Source organism: Canis lupus, chromosome 2, assembly GCF_011100685.1.
Source record: "Canis lupus familiaris isolate Mischka breed German Shepherd chromosome 2, alternate assembly UU_Cfam_GSD_1.0, whole genome shotgun sequence".
In the NCBI taxonomy this organism is placed as follows: Eukaryota; Metazoa; Chordata; class Mammalia; order Carnivora; family Canidae; genus Canis; species Canis lupus.
Genome location: NC_049223.1, coordinates 75,374,527 through 75,388,195, shown reverse-complemented (window position 1 = coordinate 75,388,195; position 13,669 = coordinate 75,374,527). Strand labels below are relative to the sequence as shown.

General features: G+C 54.2%; 1 protein-coding gene across 4 annotated transcripts in view; it reads right to left on the bottom strand.

The window, feature by feature from the left end:
- ASAP3 (ArfGAP with SH3 domain, ankyrin repeat and PH domain 3) overlaps positions 1-13,669 on the bottom strand; it is a 49,430-nt gene continuing 35,761 nt past the window's right edge. Inside the window, exons 6-26 of one of the 4 annotated variants that reach the window (XR_005356028.1) lie at positions 12,093-12,204; positions 11,816-11,901; positions 11,307-11,382; positions 11,060-11,146; positions 10,770-10,879; positions 9,627-9,696; positions 9,217-9,304; positions 7,954-8,002; positions 7,635-7,825; positions 7,413-7,546; positions 7,113-7,207; positions 6,700-6,877; positions 5,685-5,770; positions 5,398-5,513; positions 4,541-4,608; positions 4,339-4,446; positions 4,008-4,203; positions 2,961-3,168; positions 2,309-2,400; positions 811-1,362; positions 276-412 (exon numbers count right to left, since the gene is read on the bottom strand). Coding sequence is in view for 3 of the 4 variants with exons in the window: in XM_038531632.1 (XP_038387560.1) it covers positions 282-412; positions 2,309-2,400; positions 2,961-3,168; positions 4,008-4,203; positions 4,339-4,446; positions 4,541-4,608; positions 5,398-5,513; positions 5,685-5,770; positions 6,700-6,877; positions 7,113-7,207; positions 7,413-7,546; positions 7,635-7,825; positions 7,954-8,002; positions 9,217-9,304; positions 9,627-9,696; positions 10,770-10,879; positions 11,060-11,146; positions 11,307-11,382; positions 11,816-11,901; positions 12,093-12,204 (2,281 nt within the window). In the remaining variant the exon portion in view is untranslated. Of the gene's footprint in view, positions 1,363-2,308; positions 2,401-2,960; positions 3,169-4,007; positions 4,204-4,338; positions 4,463-4,540; positions 4,609-5,397; positions 5,514-5,684; positions 5,771-6,699; positions 6,878-7,112; positions 7,208-7,412; positions 7,547-7,634; positions 7,826-7,953; positions 8,003-9,216; positions 9,305-9,626; positions 9,697-10,769; positions 10,880-11,059; positions 11,147-11,306; positions 11,383-11,815; positions 11,902-12,092; positions 12,205-13,669 lie in introns of those variants that run through there. The other 3 variants (XM_038531633.1, XM_038531632.1, XM_038531634.1) reach the window with 3 other exon arrangements.

Genomic DNA, 13,669 nt, shown 5'->3' with positions numbered 1-13,669 from the left:
TTTAATTTAAAAAAATCTTTTATTAGAGATGTGTGGAATAACAAGTCTGAGATGAGCAAAACCAGACACTGGAGGGCCCAGCAGACAGCCCTGCTCCTGTGGGATCCCAGACCAGTCAGGTCTCCAGGGTAAACAGCCCAGCCTCCAGGGCCAGACTGCTTCGTTGGCCATTGGCACCCGCTGGCCTCTCCTGTTTGGCCTGGCCCATCCCTGCCAGGGCCCAGCGCCCGGTGCCCATACAACTGTGTTAGAGACTGATGATGGCGTAGCTGTATCTGCTTTCAAATATGGGGCTGAAAGTCACGGTGACACTTCTGGGACTGGGAAGCAGAACCTTCAGTCCCTGCCCTCCTGTTCTTATTTTCTCCTTCCTCCGTTCTTAGCTCTTTCCTTCCCCAAGACTGGAAGGCTCCTGAGTTGACCAAAGAAAAAAGAGAGAAGGGAAGATCAATCATCCCAGACCATTCCTTTCCTTCCTGCTGCATCAAGGAGAGTAGGCAAATAGGGGTTACTCCTAGTCTACACTTCCTGGCTGGGGAATTGGACAGAGGTCCCCGGGAAGGCTGTGCTGTCCCTCGAAAGGAGTGCTATTGAGTGTTTACCTAACAGCCAGTACCGCATGAGCACTGGCCAACCAGAATGGATGTGAGCTGTAGATGGTGTAATGTCACGTCGGTGTAAGCCAGCTGATCACCTGTCTGCCCCTGGGCCTGGGACCATTCCCTGGAATCCAGCCCTGCCCATTCCCAAGCCCAGCCTTTGGGATCAGTGTCCCAGCAAGGGACCACATCTGTAAGACCCTTATCTTACTCATGTGGCATCTGGACATAGAGAGGAACTCAGTAAAGGAATACTAGATCGATGGATGTTCAAGAAGACAGTCCCTTGGGGCCAGAATCCCTGGTCTGGATGATGAAGGTGGGCTGGTCCCACTGTTATGTAGCCCCCAGACTGATGGGAGAAACACAGTTCTGGTCTGAGGAGACTGAGGGTTCTGCAGCCACAGCTAGCTCAAGAGCACTCCGACCCAGCCGTAGGGCTCCCTGGGTGGTGACGGGATAGAGAGGAAGAGCTGCCATCAGGCCTAACTTGGAAGGATCCCAAATCCTTGCAGGGGGCGTAGGCCCATGGCAGGGAGGAAGGCCAGCCCCAGATGCACAAGGGACAGACAGAGCAAGACCCAAGGGAACAGACACTTCAGTTCCCCGGTCCTGTGGGCTCAAGTCCCAGCTCTGAACATTGGGATCCAACATGGGGGTAGTTCAGGCATGTAAGGGCCAGCAAGGAGCTAGTCTTGTAAAAGCTGCACAGAGTTTCCAGGAAAACCCCCATCCTTGGGCCCTCTCCTTCAGTGGAGCCAGCCTGTGGAGAGAAGAATGAAGACTGACATTTTCTGAGTGCCTGTATTATACACCAGCTGTTTATCTCCCTCAGTTCCATCACTGTCCTATGATAGATTCATGAAATCATCCCCATTTAACAGACAATGAAACTGACGCTTGAAGAAGCCAAGCCACTTTTCTGAGGCCCCTACCTCCTACAGCCCGAGCTCTTCTTATCACACCCATCTGAACGACCAGTATCTACTAAATGCTGGGCGATGGTACCTGGTTGTAGACACAGATCGGTGTCTGGTGCCTGACTTTGATGGAGTGAAGATGACCAATTCCTCAGAGATACCCAACTCCTGGCCCTGCTGTCTCCCACTCCCAGAGCAGACAACCACAGCCACCCCTGAGGGACCCCAGGGGAACACGGAGCAGGAGTTTCATTCTCAGCCACGCTGGCTCTGTCCTGTGCCCACTCCCCGGTTCCTCAACTAACTGTGGGTAACTGTGAGATACTTCGTGATTCAGTCAGGTTAAGGGTGACAGCTCTTGCCTCGTCCCTGTCACATCTCTATGCCTGGGGGCTGGCAGCGTGAGAGGATTCCAGGAGACTCCTAATCAACGGGACAGTTAGGCAAACCATGGGCCGGTACAGGCTGCCCTAATCCCACCTCATCTGCAGGGCAGTGAGCCACCAGCCTGGCTGACACAGGTTTGCTAACCTCCCCTGTTATCCAGAGCTCGGGCCTCATCACCTCTGCCGTCCCTCAGGACCTGGGCTCTCTCCAGCTTCATGAGTCCTGGGCTGGAGTGGGAAGGGGGTACACCAGGACAGGGACTGGCCAAACTGTGGCCACCTGGCCTCATATGTACCCCAGTCACAGGGAGAGGTCCTCTACCCCAACCACCTACTGTTGACTAACTCTTGCCTCCTATGGGTCCTGCCACCACCCCTCAAACCACAGTCCCAGAGCTCATACCAGCATGCTCCTTCTGGGCAGAGGCTGCCTGGTTGAGGGACGATCTTCCAGGCTCCAGCCCACCCCGCCGATAGGAACGAGTGCTCTCGGAGCTGGAAGGCAGGGAAAGGCCAAGGTGACCTCATGCCAGCCTCTTAGAGAGGGGGAGAAAGAGCTCAGATATAGGCTGGGGCCTAAGACAGGTGGGTAGAGAGTCCTCCAGGCTCCTAGCTGGGTCCATTACAGGCTGCAGAGGCCTGGAACTAGCCTCCTGAGGGCTCTGGAGCTTTCTTGTATCTACTCCCCAAGCTCCAAATTGAAAGGGTTCTTTGCAGGGCAGGGAGGACTGGATCGTGGGCTGGAGAAGGGACACAGCCAAGATTCCACCGAGGACCTCTGGAAGCTCCATGGGCAGGACTGGGCCTTCTCTATTCCATCTGCAGCGGTCTGGGTCCCAGGCTCCTTCCCAGCTTTCCAGGCCAGACTCAGGGGGCAGGTGTGTGAAAGCAAAGGGTCCATTCACCCTCTACTAAGGGCTAGCATATTGCCTTGGTCATGGGCCTCTGAGCTGGGAGGTGTCCCAGTCTTTAGGCAGGCACCATTTACAGGTGGGGAAATAAATGATGTACAGAGGGGTCTGGAAACTTGCTCAGTTGCATAGCTGGGCTCTCACCTGAACCTGACTGGGGGGTACATCTCTGCAGGGGTGGTTCCAGATGTCAGGCTGGGTCGGGAGGGGCCCTCCTCAGAGCTGGATGGGGTTTGGCCTGGACCCGCAGCTTCCACGGGGCTTGTGAGGTTGGAAGTGGTGCAGGGTGGACTGCCTAGGCTCTCAAGGGCCCCAGAGGGCTCTGAGCTCAGGCTGGGGACTTCAGAACGATCTGGAATCAAAAGTGACAAAGCCTGTCTTTATCTCTTACTATCCAACACGGCTGCCCCCCACTCCCCATTTCACCCACCTGTCTGGTGTCCCTGCCAACGTCTCCCCACCATGCTTCTGTCTCATTTGCTCTGAGAGCCAGGCCACACTGATGCACTATCTTGCTTCTGCTCCCCATGCTCCCCAGTTCGGACTCCTCTGTTCATCCCTCAGCTCAGCTCAGGTGCTACCCTGACAGGATGCCTTCCTCAACCACCCGTCAGTCCCAATAGGACATGCCCCTCCCTCTCTTGAGCTCCCACAACCAGCCTGTTCATTCAATGAATAGTTCTTGAGACAGCCAGGTAGGCGCTGTACTAGGTGCAGGAGAAATACTAGTCAACAGAACACTCAGGTTCCTGTCCTTTTGAGATTTACACTCTTTTTTTAGGGAAGGTTGAGTGGGATTTACATTCTATACCATTATGTCGAATATTGTAATGAATCGCACTCCAGCTTTTATTTCCCCCACTAGACTGTGTCTCAGTCATCCCCAAAATACTAGAGACACAGTGGACAGTCAATAAATCCTTCACTCTTTATTTAAGTAAAGCATTGAGGAATTTAGAATAAGACAGATCTGGGTTTGATTCCCACATCGGGGACTTATTAGCTATGGGATCTTGGACACGTTACTTGACATCTCTGTTCCTTTACCCATAAGGAGGATAACCTCGACCTGACAAGTGATTGTGAGGGTAGGAGGGTAGCACGGACTATCACATGCCCTCTTAGTGCACTGGCACCTAGCAGTCCCTCAGGAATGGCATGCTGAGCATTTTTCTGGGCAGCCAACCATACCTCCAGTGGCGTGTCCTGCACGCCCATGGACCATGGTTCGAGAAAGGTTTTTGACCGGCAAAGGTGGAGGGCCGACCTCACTCTGGCTCTGAGGGGCAGCTAGTCCCAGGCTGGCGATGGTCTCATAGGTCTTGTTGCTGAGGTCGATCCTCCCACTGACCCAGCGGGCCTGGGCTGGGGGCTTCAGGGAGCAGCGCTGCAGAGTCAAAAGTATGGAAGAAAGGACAATCTGGTTCCTCTAATTCAGCCCTACTCCCCTCCCCACCAGGTCCAGTCTGGCTCTTTCTGTCTGCTGTCTAACGAAGGCCCAAGAGACGGGGTGGGGACCCACCTTCTCTTCCTCATCCTCCTCGCTGTCAGAGCCAGGCTCGGTGGAGATTCCCCAAGAGTAGTCCACGTGCAGAGGGAAGGCGAGGGTTCCAGCCTGGGCCTGCTCCAGCTGCCAATAACAAAGCCTTGGCAGTTCAGAGGGTCAGGGGCTCAGCAGAGAGAGAGGAAGGGTCAGGGGCTTCCCCTCCTTTCCTAGACCTCACCAGCTCCTCACACTCCTTGTGTTGCTTCTTCCTGGCTATGTCCAGAGCTGTCTCTCCTGCCTCGTTCACTGTGAGGGGTAAAGTCAAGGGTCATGGTCAGGGTCAAAAGGCATTATAGCTTAGAGGTTAAGATGGGCCTCTGGAATCAGATTGTGTTTGAATCTTGCTTCTGCTACTTCCTGGCTGTACGAACTTGGGCAAGTTACTAAGCCTCCCTGGGCCGTGATTTTCTTATCTATAAAATGAATGTAATACTTGTAACTTTCTGATGACATTGCTGTGAGGGTTTTTTGTTTTGTTTTGTTTTTTAGATTTTTATTTATCTTTTAATGAGAGACACAGAGAGAGAGGCAGAGACACAGGCAGCGGGAAAAGTAGGCTCCCCATGGGGAGCCCAATGCGGGACTCGATCCCAGGACCTCAGGATTATGACCTGAGCCGAAGGCAGATGCTCAACCACTGAGCCACCCAGGCGTCCCTGCTGTGAGGATTAAATGAGTTACCATGTGTAGAGCACCTGGTGCGTTACAAGGCACATGTTAACCAGTAAGTAGTGGCTGTCATTATCACTATTATTTGAGTTCAGCTAGTATTTATTTGGTTAGGTACTTTCAGGAATGTTTATCTTCTCAGCAGGTCTACTAGGTCATATTATACCCATTTTATACATGAGGTTCAAGAGGTGAGTGGACAAATCCCAGGGCCACAGAGGTAGTCAGAGGCAAGCCAGGATTAGAACCCAAGTCTGTCCGCAAAGTCCATGCCTGTTACCAGGGCTCTCAGTCTAGGGAAGAAGGCAGGAAGTTCCCACCAGGGGCAGTAGGGATGGGAGTCTTGTGGAGTGGGTGGCCACCCACCTGTGCCAATCGCAGCTCTCCCTTTCAACAGCAGCTTGAGGCAGTCAGGCTGGTTGTAGAGAGCAGCATAGTGCAGAGCGCTGTGGCCGTCTGCAGCCTTGGCATCCAGGTGACCTCTGTGGGTGGGGGGTCAGGGAGGAAGGAGGGGGAATGGACAGGGGAAGGGGTCAAAGTCAGGGGAAAAAAGAGGGAGGGGGAAGGACTGGGGAGAAGACAAAGGGACGGGGGAGAGGGGGAGGATAAGGAGGTGGGTGAGGAGGTGGGCAGATGGGCAGGGAGGTTCTCACCCATTTTGGATGATGAAGTCCACCAGGGGCAGGGAGGCCTGGCTGGCGATTCTGACAGCCAAGTGCAGGGCGAGCTCTCCAGGTGCCTGGGTACACGTCCAGACCTCTGAATTTCCCCCAGTTCACCTGCCTGCAGCCCAGCACTATCCTCTTGAACTCTGGCTGCCCCTGACACCTCCAGATATAAAGCTGCTAGGGCCCCAAGAGAAGAGACTGCAGGGCTGGTACCTCATGTTTGGGACGAGGGTGAGAGACCATTGCTTCACTGCTTCCTTCAGCGGCCCCGTCTCCTCTCGCCCCAGTAATAGGTGCCTCCCAAACTAGGCTTTCTCTCTCTGTGCTTCTTTCTCAAGCTCTCCCACCCAGAGCTCAGCTAACCTCATGCTTTCAGCTATCACTCATTTGCAGGCTGTTCCAAATTCTTACCTCACCTAAGTGCTGCCCCTCCCTGCCCACTGGACAGCCCCACCAAGATATCAGACAGACAGCTCCAAGGCAGGACATCAATTTTCATCTACAGTGAGCAACTCCTGTCAATTCAACCTTTCAAACATCTCTGATACCCTTCCCCTCCTACCCCCATCCCCCGCTCATGTGATGTTTGTTACTAGAATCACCAATGCAATAGCGTTCCCTGATCTAATCTGACTTACCCTTACCCGTTTCCAAGGCTAGTCAAGAAGAAAGATATGAACATTTCTTGCACACATAATATGTGCTTGGCCCTTTATACACACGACTTCATTCTCACTCCAACCCTGTGGGTGCTATCATTAACTCATTTCACAGTTGAGAAACTGAGACTCAGAGAAGTTAAGTAACCTGCCTAGATCACGCAGCCAGGACTCTGGCCCCGGCCTGTCTGACTGAAGTGCTCTGACCTGGTTACCCCTCTGAGGGGTGGGGTTTAAGCAGATGTCAGAGGCGGGCCAGGGCGGAGGGACACCTGGACCCAAAGAGGACTGGGGAGTAGAAAGTCGGTGGGGTGTAAGTGGCCCTTGGGGGTGGTCCTCACCTGCCCCTCGGGCCCAGGCAGCAGCTGTCCGAAGTCCTGCCCGTTAGCGAAGGCCTCCAGCACGGACAGGAGGTCCCGGTTGCAAATGGCCATCCGGAGTCTCTGGGGCTCGGGTGTGGACCGGCGCGCAAACCTGTGTTCCACGTACTTGGCCACGATGTAATCCCTGCGTGTGTTCCTGCAGAAGTCAACCACCATCTCAGGGCAAGGGCCGTTTCCATCCAGCGACCCCTGGAACCACCCCACAGGAGCTCCGGGTCTCCTTTCCACCATCCATGTCCTGGACCCCTCCCGATGTGTGGCTCCCTTCTCCCCAGACTTCTGGTCCAGGACCCTCCGGAGACTATGGACCTGAGGAAGCAGAATTCCCAGCCAGGACGCCCCCCTTCCCCCCAACCTGGGAGTCCCCTTACATGTCACTCTCCGCTGAGGGTTTAGGGCCGCCGCGTGCGGGCAGCTGGGCCTCCATGATCTCATTGAAGCGCGTGTTTCCGATGTTCAAGGCCAGCTGGGGTCGCGGGAGAGGTGGGGGTAAGGCTGGCGGTTAGGACAGCGCCCCCTTGGAGCCCCGAGCCTCCCCACCCACCCGAGGGCGTCCCGGATCCACGGGACCCACAACCCCCGGGGCGGAGCCCGTCGGCCCAAGCCCCGCCCCTCCCGGGCCCTCCCCTCCCCGGGCCCCGCCCCCTCCCCTGGCCCCGCCCCGCCCTCACCAACAGCTCGGAGGGGCCGAGCAGGTCCAAGGTGAGGGACTGCATGCGCGAGAAGCGCACGCCCAGCTCGCGGTGGACGCCCGAGCACTGGATGCAGGTGAGCACGCCCAGGTTGGTGCTGAGCCACGTGGGGTCTGCAAGGTTAGAGCCCAACTCGTGCCTGGAGGTGGGGGGCCCTCCCCTCCGCTGCCCCCTCCCCCCCTCCCCGCCCCGACGGCCCACCTGCAGCCCCGCAGTCGCAGCACTGGCCGTTCCCGGGTCTGCTTTTCACCTCCGCGATGAGCAGCTTCGTGAGGTCCTGGGGCTCCCCGTCCAGCCCGGCGCCCCCCCAGGGTCCCGGGCCGCCGCTGGGCTCCCCGAGGAAGGCACTGCTCAAGGCCTCATCCTTGCTGTTCTGTAGCACTGACACCCACCTAGAGGGGGACGCAGGGTGACATGGGAGTGATACCCGCAGGGGTGGGGTCCCCCGAGGCTAGGGGTAGTTAGGACTCCCCTGACCCCACCCCCAAGCAGGCCATGGGGGGGGGCGGGGGTCACTCACGCTTCACACTCATGTTCATCCTCTGCCTGGAAGTGGTAGGTCCTGTTGTCTGTGGGGAGAAGGGGAGAAATCCTGTGGATGCCCTGGGCCCAAGGAGCCCTCACCCAAACCGCTGGGTCCAGGTGGAGCTTTTTGTGCCTGCGGAGGCAGGCTGCGCCTAGCTGGGAGTGGGGAGGGTGATGGCTGGCAGGGTAGTGGCTGGCAGCATGGGCAGTTTCTCAGAAGTCACCTCTAAAGGAGGATCCCAACAACGCCCTCTGTCCCAGCGTCTAGGGAGGTCTCCCAGAGCACAGGACCCCACCTACCTTAGAGTCAGGCTATCCTCTGAACCTACTGCTACCACCCCATTTGAGTCCTCAGCCTCCTGTCTGGTCTCCCCGCTCTCCAACTCCCCCCCGCCCAATCTGTACCGGCTGCCAGACTGTTGTGCTGGTCAGACCCACTCTCCTGCTTCCATGCCTTTCATCATGCCAATCCTGTCCTGAAACGTCCTCCCCTAAACTGCATTCTGTGTCCTTCAAGGCTCCACTCAAATGCTCTCTAAGCAGCCTTTCCCAATTCCCCACAGCAGGGCAGGCCTTACCCTCCCTTATCTTTGACAGTGCTATATCTGCACCTCTCTTCTGGATGCTCCCCATCATTTTACAGTTCTGAGTTCCCACATCACATCCCTGCCAGAGAGACCTCCCCGAGGATGAGATCTAGGTCTTTCTTGGCCTGCACTGGCCCCACGTAAAGCCTAGCATAAAAGCCTCCAAAGGATGAAGAGTGAAAATTTGGAAGAAATAATCCATTCATATCTACTTTACAGAATTAATCATATATAATGTGGGATGTAGGTACATTGTAATGTTTAATGGGATGTGGAGTGAAGCCTCTAAAAAGAGTGTCCTGGGCAGCCTGGGTGGCTTAGTGTTTTTTTTTTTTTTTTTGGCTCAGCGGTTTAGTGCTGCCTTCGGCCCAGCGCGGGATCCTGGAGACCCAGGATCGAGTCCCATGTCAGGCTCCCTGCATGGAGCCTGCTTCTCCCTCTGCCTGTGTCTCTGCCTCTCTCTCTCTCTGTCTCATGAATAAATAAATAAAATCTTTAAAAATAAAAAAGAGTGTCCAGGGCCTAATAAGTTATCTGATGCCTGCAGTGGCAGCTATTTGATAAACACATGTGGAATTAGACAAAGGTCCCTAACTGAAGCCTCCCAGGAGCTAATAGGTCTCTTAGAGAAGCTCTGGGTAGTTGTGGGGGAGGAAACAGGGACTACTCACGGGTCACCAGGTCAAAGCACTTTTTCTCCTCAGGGTTTGGCCTCACTTGGCACGTCAGTAGGGTCAGCTTCACTGGGGGCCGGTTTATCTGTGGGAATTTGAGGACAGAAAATCCACATTACTCTCTGGATCTCCTAGACTCTTCGGCTTCCATTTCCCAATCGGTTAAATGGGCATAATAGTCCTGTTCCAGTTCATATCTCCCCTCTCCCAGCACCTCATGGATGTGGGGTGTGGGCCAAGACTAGGTTGGGAGCTTTGAGTCCTCCTTCCTCCCGTTGGGGGTCTGCAGCAACCTGGATTCAGGTTTGGGGGCCAGGGCTAGAGAGGGGGTTTGACACTTGTTTGTTCAGAAGTGAAGAGAGGACCCATTGATCGTATCCTGAGACCCCCACCCCTCCAGGCCTCACCGTGCTGTGTGAGATGGTCAGGCAGCCATACTTGACTCCACACTTCCTTTTCTGCCAGACTCTTCGAATTCTAGAGCCCAGAGGGATAGAGAGACACTGACCCAAGGGTCACACCTAATTCCCCTGTATCAGAAAAGAGTCCTGGACCAGGTCCTCAGCCCCTCCTGTATGACCTCTAGCCACACTTCTTCACCTCTTCCATCTCCTAACCCCTACACCCCTCACTTTATGGGGCTCCCTTCTGATGGAGAGAAACATACCCCCACTCTCTGGAAATCTTTATTCTAAAGGGGACCATGTGACACTGGCCCTCTGAGAGCTTCTAGTCTGATAAGGAGACACAGCTCCCAACCTTAGGGAACTCTTAGTCTGAAAGGAGGATCAGACTCTTTACCACAACACATGCATTATGATTAAGTATAAAGCAAGATAAATATTGAGACCCCAAAAATAAAATTAGCAAACGCACAATCCAAAGCTACTAAATATCTCTGTAAGAGGTAAATACTAATTAGTATGACAAAGCTATTCTCCTCTGATTAAAAACTGATTAGTAAGTAGAAACTTGAACACATCCCATGGAGCCTTTGCATTTCACACGCTGATTTTTTTTTTTAAGATTTTATTTATTTATTCATGAGAGACACAGAGAGAGATAGGCAGAGGCACAGGCAGAGGGAGAAGCAGGCTCCATGCAGGGAGCCAGATGCAAGACTTGATCCCGGGATTCCAGGATCACGCCCTGGGCATAAGGCAGGCACTAAACCACTGAGCCACCCAGGGATCCCCTATACGCTGATTTTTTTTAAACCAGGGAGCAAGGCACAGTCAACACTTTCATATTCCAGGCATACTCAGTATATTATAGAGGTTAAGGGTAAGGGCCTGGAGAAGGTCTAGGGCATGACAAGTGCTCAGTAAGTGCCATCTGCCACTTTTCCTTTTCATATTAGGAACAATGGTGACTTCTAGCAGAAGCTCATGTGCCTAGGACTCTGATGGTTTTGCATTGCCAGGGCGGAGGGTCCTGGAACCCTCAGTCTATGTAAATGATGAGAACAGTCCCATTGGGCAGCTCCACCAACTGTCACTTACTGGCTGTGTGGCTTTGGGCAAGTTACTCAAGCTCCCTGAGTCACTTACCCATCACTCTTCTTGTACAGAAAGCCCACCTTCTCTGTGCCAAACTGCTTGTTGCCTTGGTGCTGATGGATGCTGTAGCCACCTCCCGAGTTCTTCCGGCTCAGGTTCTCCTGTTCCTCGGATAGGCAAAGGAGACCTTAGGGCATCTGGGTGGGAAGAGCCTTATTCTGCAGGGGTCTTTCTCGAGGACACTTCTCAAGGGACCTTTGAAGTGGGGTCTTCCTTCTCTCCCCCCCTCCACGGTGGGCCTTGGGAGAAGGTATTCATTTGGGGATGATTCAAGAGCTGACCTCTCTGCTCTCAAGCTGCAGTGTCCCTCGGAGGGAGTCCCGGAGCTGGGTCAGCTTCTGTAGCTCCTCCTCCTGGGCTTGACGCAGCTGTGCAAAAGAGGGCAGGGCCCCACTATCAGCTGGCAGGTGTGCTAGGTGCACAGCCCAGACCAAGACTAGCAGGGTGGCAGCCAGCCCCTCCACACCCACAGATTCTCCTGGAAAGACAGGGGCTTGACCAGGTGCCCAAGGGTGAGGCCCAACTTACTGCATGTACAGAGGCTGCCAGCTTCTCGATGAAGGGGGACAGGCTCTGAGCAGCCTTCCAGCCATCTTGGAAAAAGCTAAGAGGTATGAGGCCAAACAAGGGATGAAAAGGGTGAGCATGAGAGAAGCAGGAAGTGTGGGAGGAGGTGCTCCAAGGATCACAGGGCACCTGGGGGCAGTCTCCCCTGTCAGCCAGGAGCCGGCTCTCTGGAGCCAAGTCGTCTGGGTCCAGATCTCACTGACAAGCTGTGTGATGTTAGTAAATCTGAGCCTCAGTTATCTGAGGATATACAGAGATAATAACACTACCCATTCACAGGGTTGCTGGGGATGGAGCAGGAGCAAATGCGTAAAGCACTTAGTGCCTGATACATGGTGAGCACCCACTAGAGAGCATAACCAACAAGGCACGGACACACAGAGTCCTCAAGGGCCTGGGGACGGGCTTCGTTTTGCGTTGCCTGAAGGGTTAAGGGGTGAAATGGGGGTGCGGACAGGGAAGAAACCTACTTGTGCTGAGCGTGGAAGAACTTGATGAGGCTCTGCAGGAAATCGGGACCCTGCTTCATCTGGCTTTCACCGGCTCTCAGCAGATACTGAGGAAAGAGCAGGGCCAAGGGTGCAATGTGAGCAGCAGTGGCAAGGGGCCACCATCACTGAACTTCTTCGCCACCACTGAACCTTAGTGATGTCTCTCTTGGCCAGGACCTGTGACTGGACCCCTGGGGACTCAGGCGGGGAAGACAGACACATCCTACCCCACCCTCACCCCTGCAGCACCCCTTACCTCACACATGTGCAGCTGAAAGACGCGCCGCTCTCTCTGCGTGTCCTGGGCCACCTCCCCAAGGCTCCCTCCTGTCACCCGGGCCCGGTCCCTCTCCTTCTCCAGCTTGGCCCTAGGCCCCAAGGAAAGAGAGGCCTGTACAACTCTCGCTATAGCCCCTTTCACGTCCCACCACCTCTCTGTGCTCCCTTCTGCCACAAGCACACGAGAGTGAGGGGGCCCTCTGTATGCCAGCGGTGTATATGGCAGGGCTGGGGAACGAGGGTGAACAAGGAGGATGATCCAGGAGTCCCCAAGCTGGTGGTTAGAGAAAGACGCAAATCAAATCACAGCCTTGGAGAGGGCAAGGGGAGACTAAAATGGGGATCTGACCTCATCGGGCTGCTCAGGAAGTGCGGCTGGAGGTGAGATCTGAAGCCTGAGAAGCCGCCTGGAGGAAGCCAGAAGCTTCAGACTGTGTGAGAGCTTGAGGCAGGAGGCATCAGGGCTCGGGAGTGGACGTGGGGAGAAAGTGGTTCCAGGGGAGGTACAGAGAGGCACCAGATAAGGCAGGGCCTGATTCGGATCATGTCAGGGTTCCCAAGGGCAATGGGCAGGAGTTGAAGGTTTTAATGCAGGAAGTGATGGGTTTAGGTGAGGACCAGGTGGGTTTGGGGGTGACCAGTATGATTTTGCTGGAAGGGATTTAGGACCACGTGATTTAAAGGATCACGAAGTGCCTTCATACTTCATATTTGAGCCACAGAGCTTCCCATTTAAAGTTTAGGAAACCCTTGTTCTTTTCTTTGTAAATGAAGATGCCTCCCGTGCTTGTAGCTAAAAGTAACCTGGGCCTTGCCCCCACAGATCTCAAGGGTTGGCCGTTTTCTTCGGGGATGGGTGGATTCTGTGCATAAATGATTTCCTGGAAATCCCACACCCATCATACCACCCACTCTCAGCCAGGAAAGCGTTTCCACATCTGGGGCTGGGCACATGTAACCGCAACTCCTCCGTGAAGATGTCTTGCTTATCAGTTTTGCTTTCAAGTAGGTGCCAGCCCTGAGCAAAGACAGCTGTGGGATATATTACAAGCATCACTTCCGCTCTCTGAACCTGTCTCCTCATCTGCAAAATGTGGGGATCCTAATCGGTACCCAGATGAGACAGAGGATGCAAAAGACTTAGCACACAGAAGACCGTACAGCTATTATTATCATAGGTCCCTCTAGGCCCTAGTTTTTCCATCTGTAAACTGGGGAAGCAGTGGCCTAGGCATAGTTTATTTTGGCTTTAAAGTTCCAGGCCAAAAAAATAAATAAAAAAATAAAAAAAAATAAATAAATAAAGTTCCAGGCCTTACCGAGATCTGGCCTCCAGGATAGTGTTTATATGCAGAATCTGTCCCTGGAGATCCATAGAGTAGTTTCTCAACCATGGAACTAAAGAAACTTTGACCAGATAATTCTTTGATGTGGGTGTAGATAATTCTGTGGATGTAGGATGTTTAGCAGTATCCCTGACCTCTACCCACAAGCTGCCAGTAGCATCTTCTAGTTGTGACAGCCAGAAATGTCTCCTGGGGGTGAGGTGGGGGT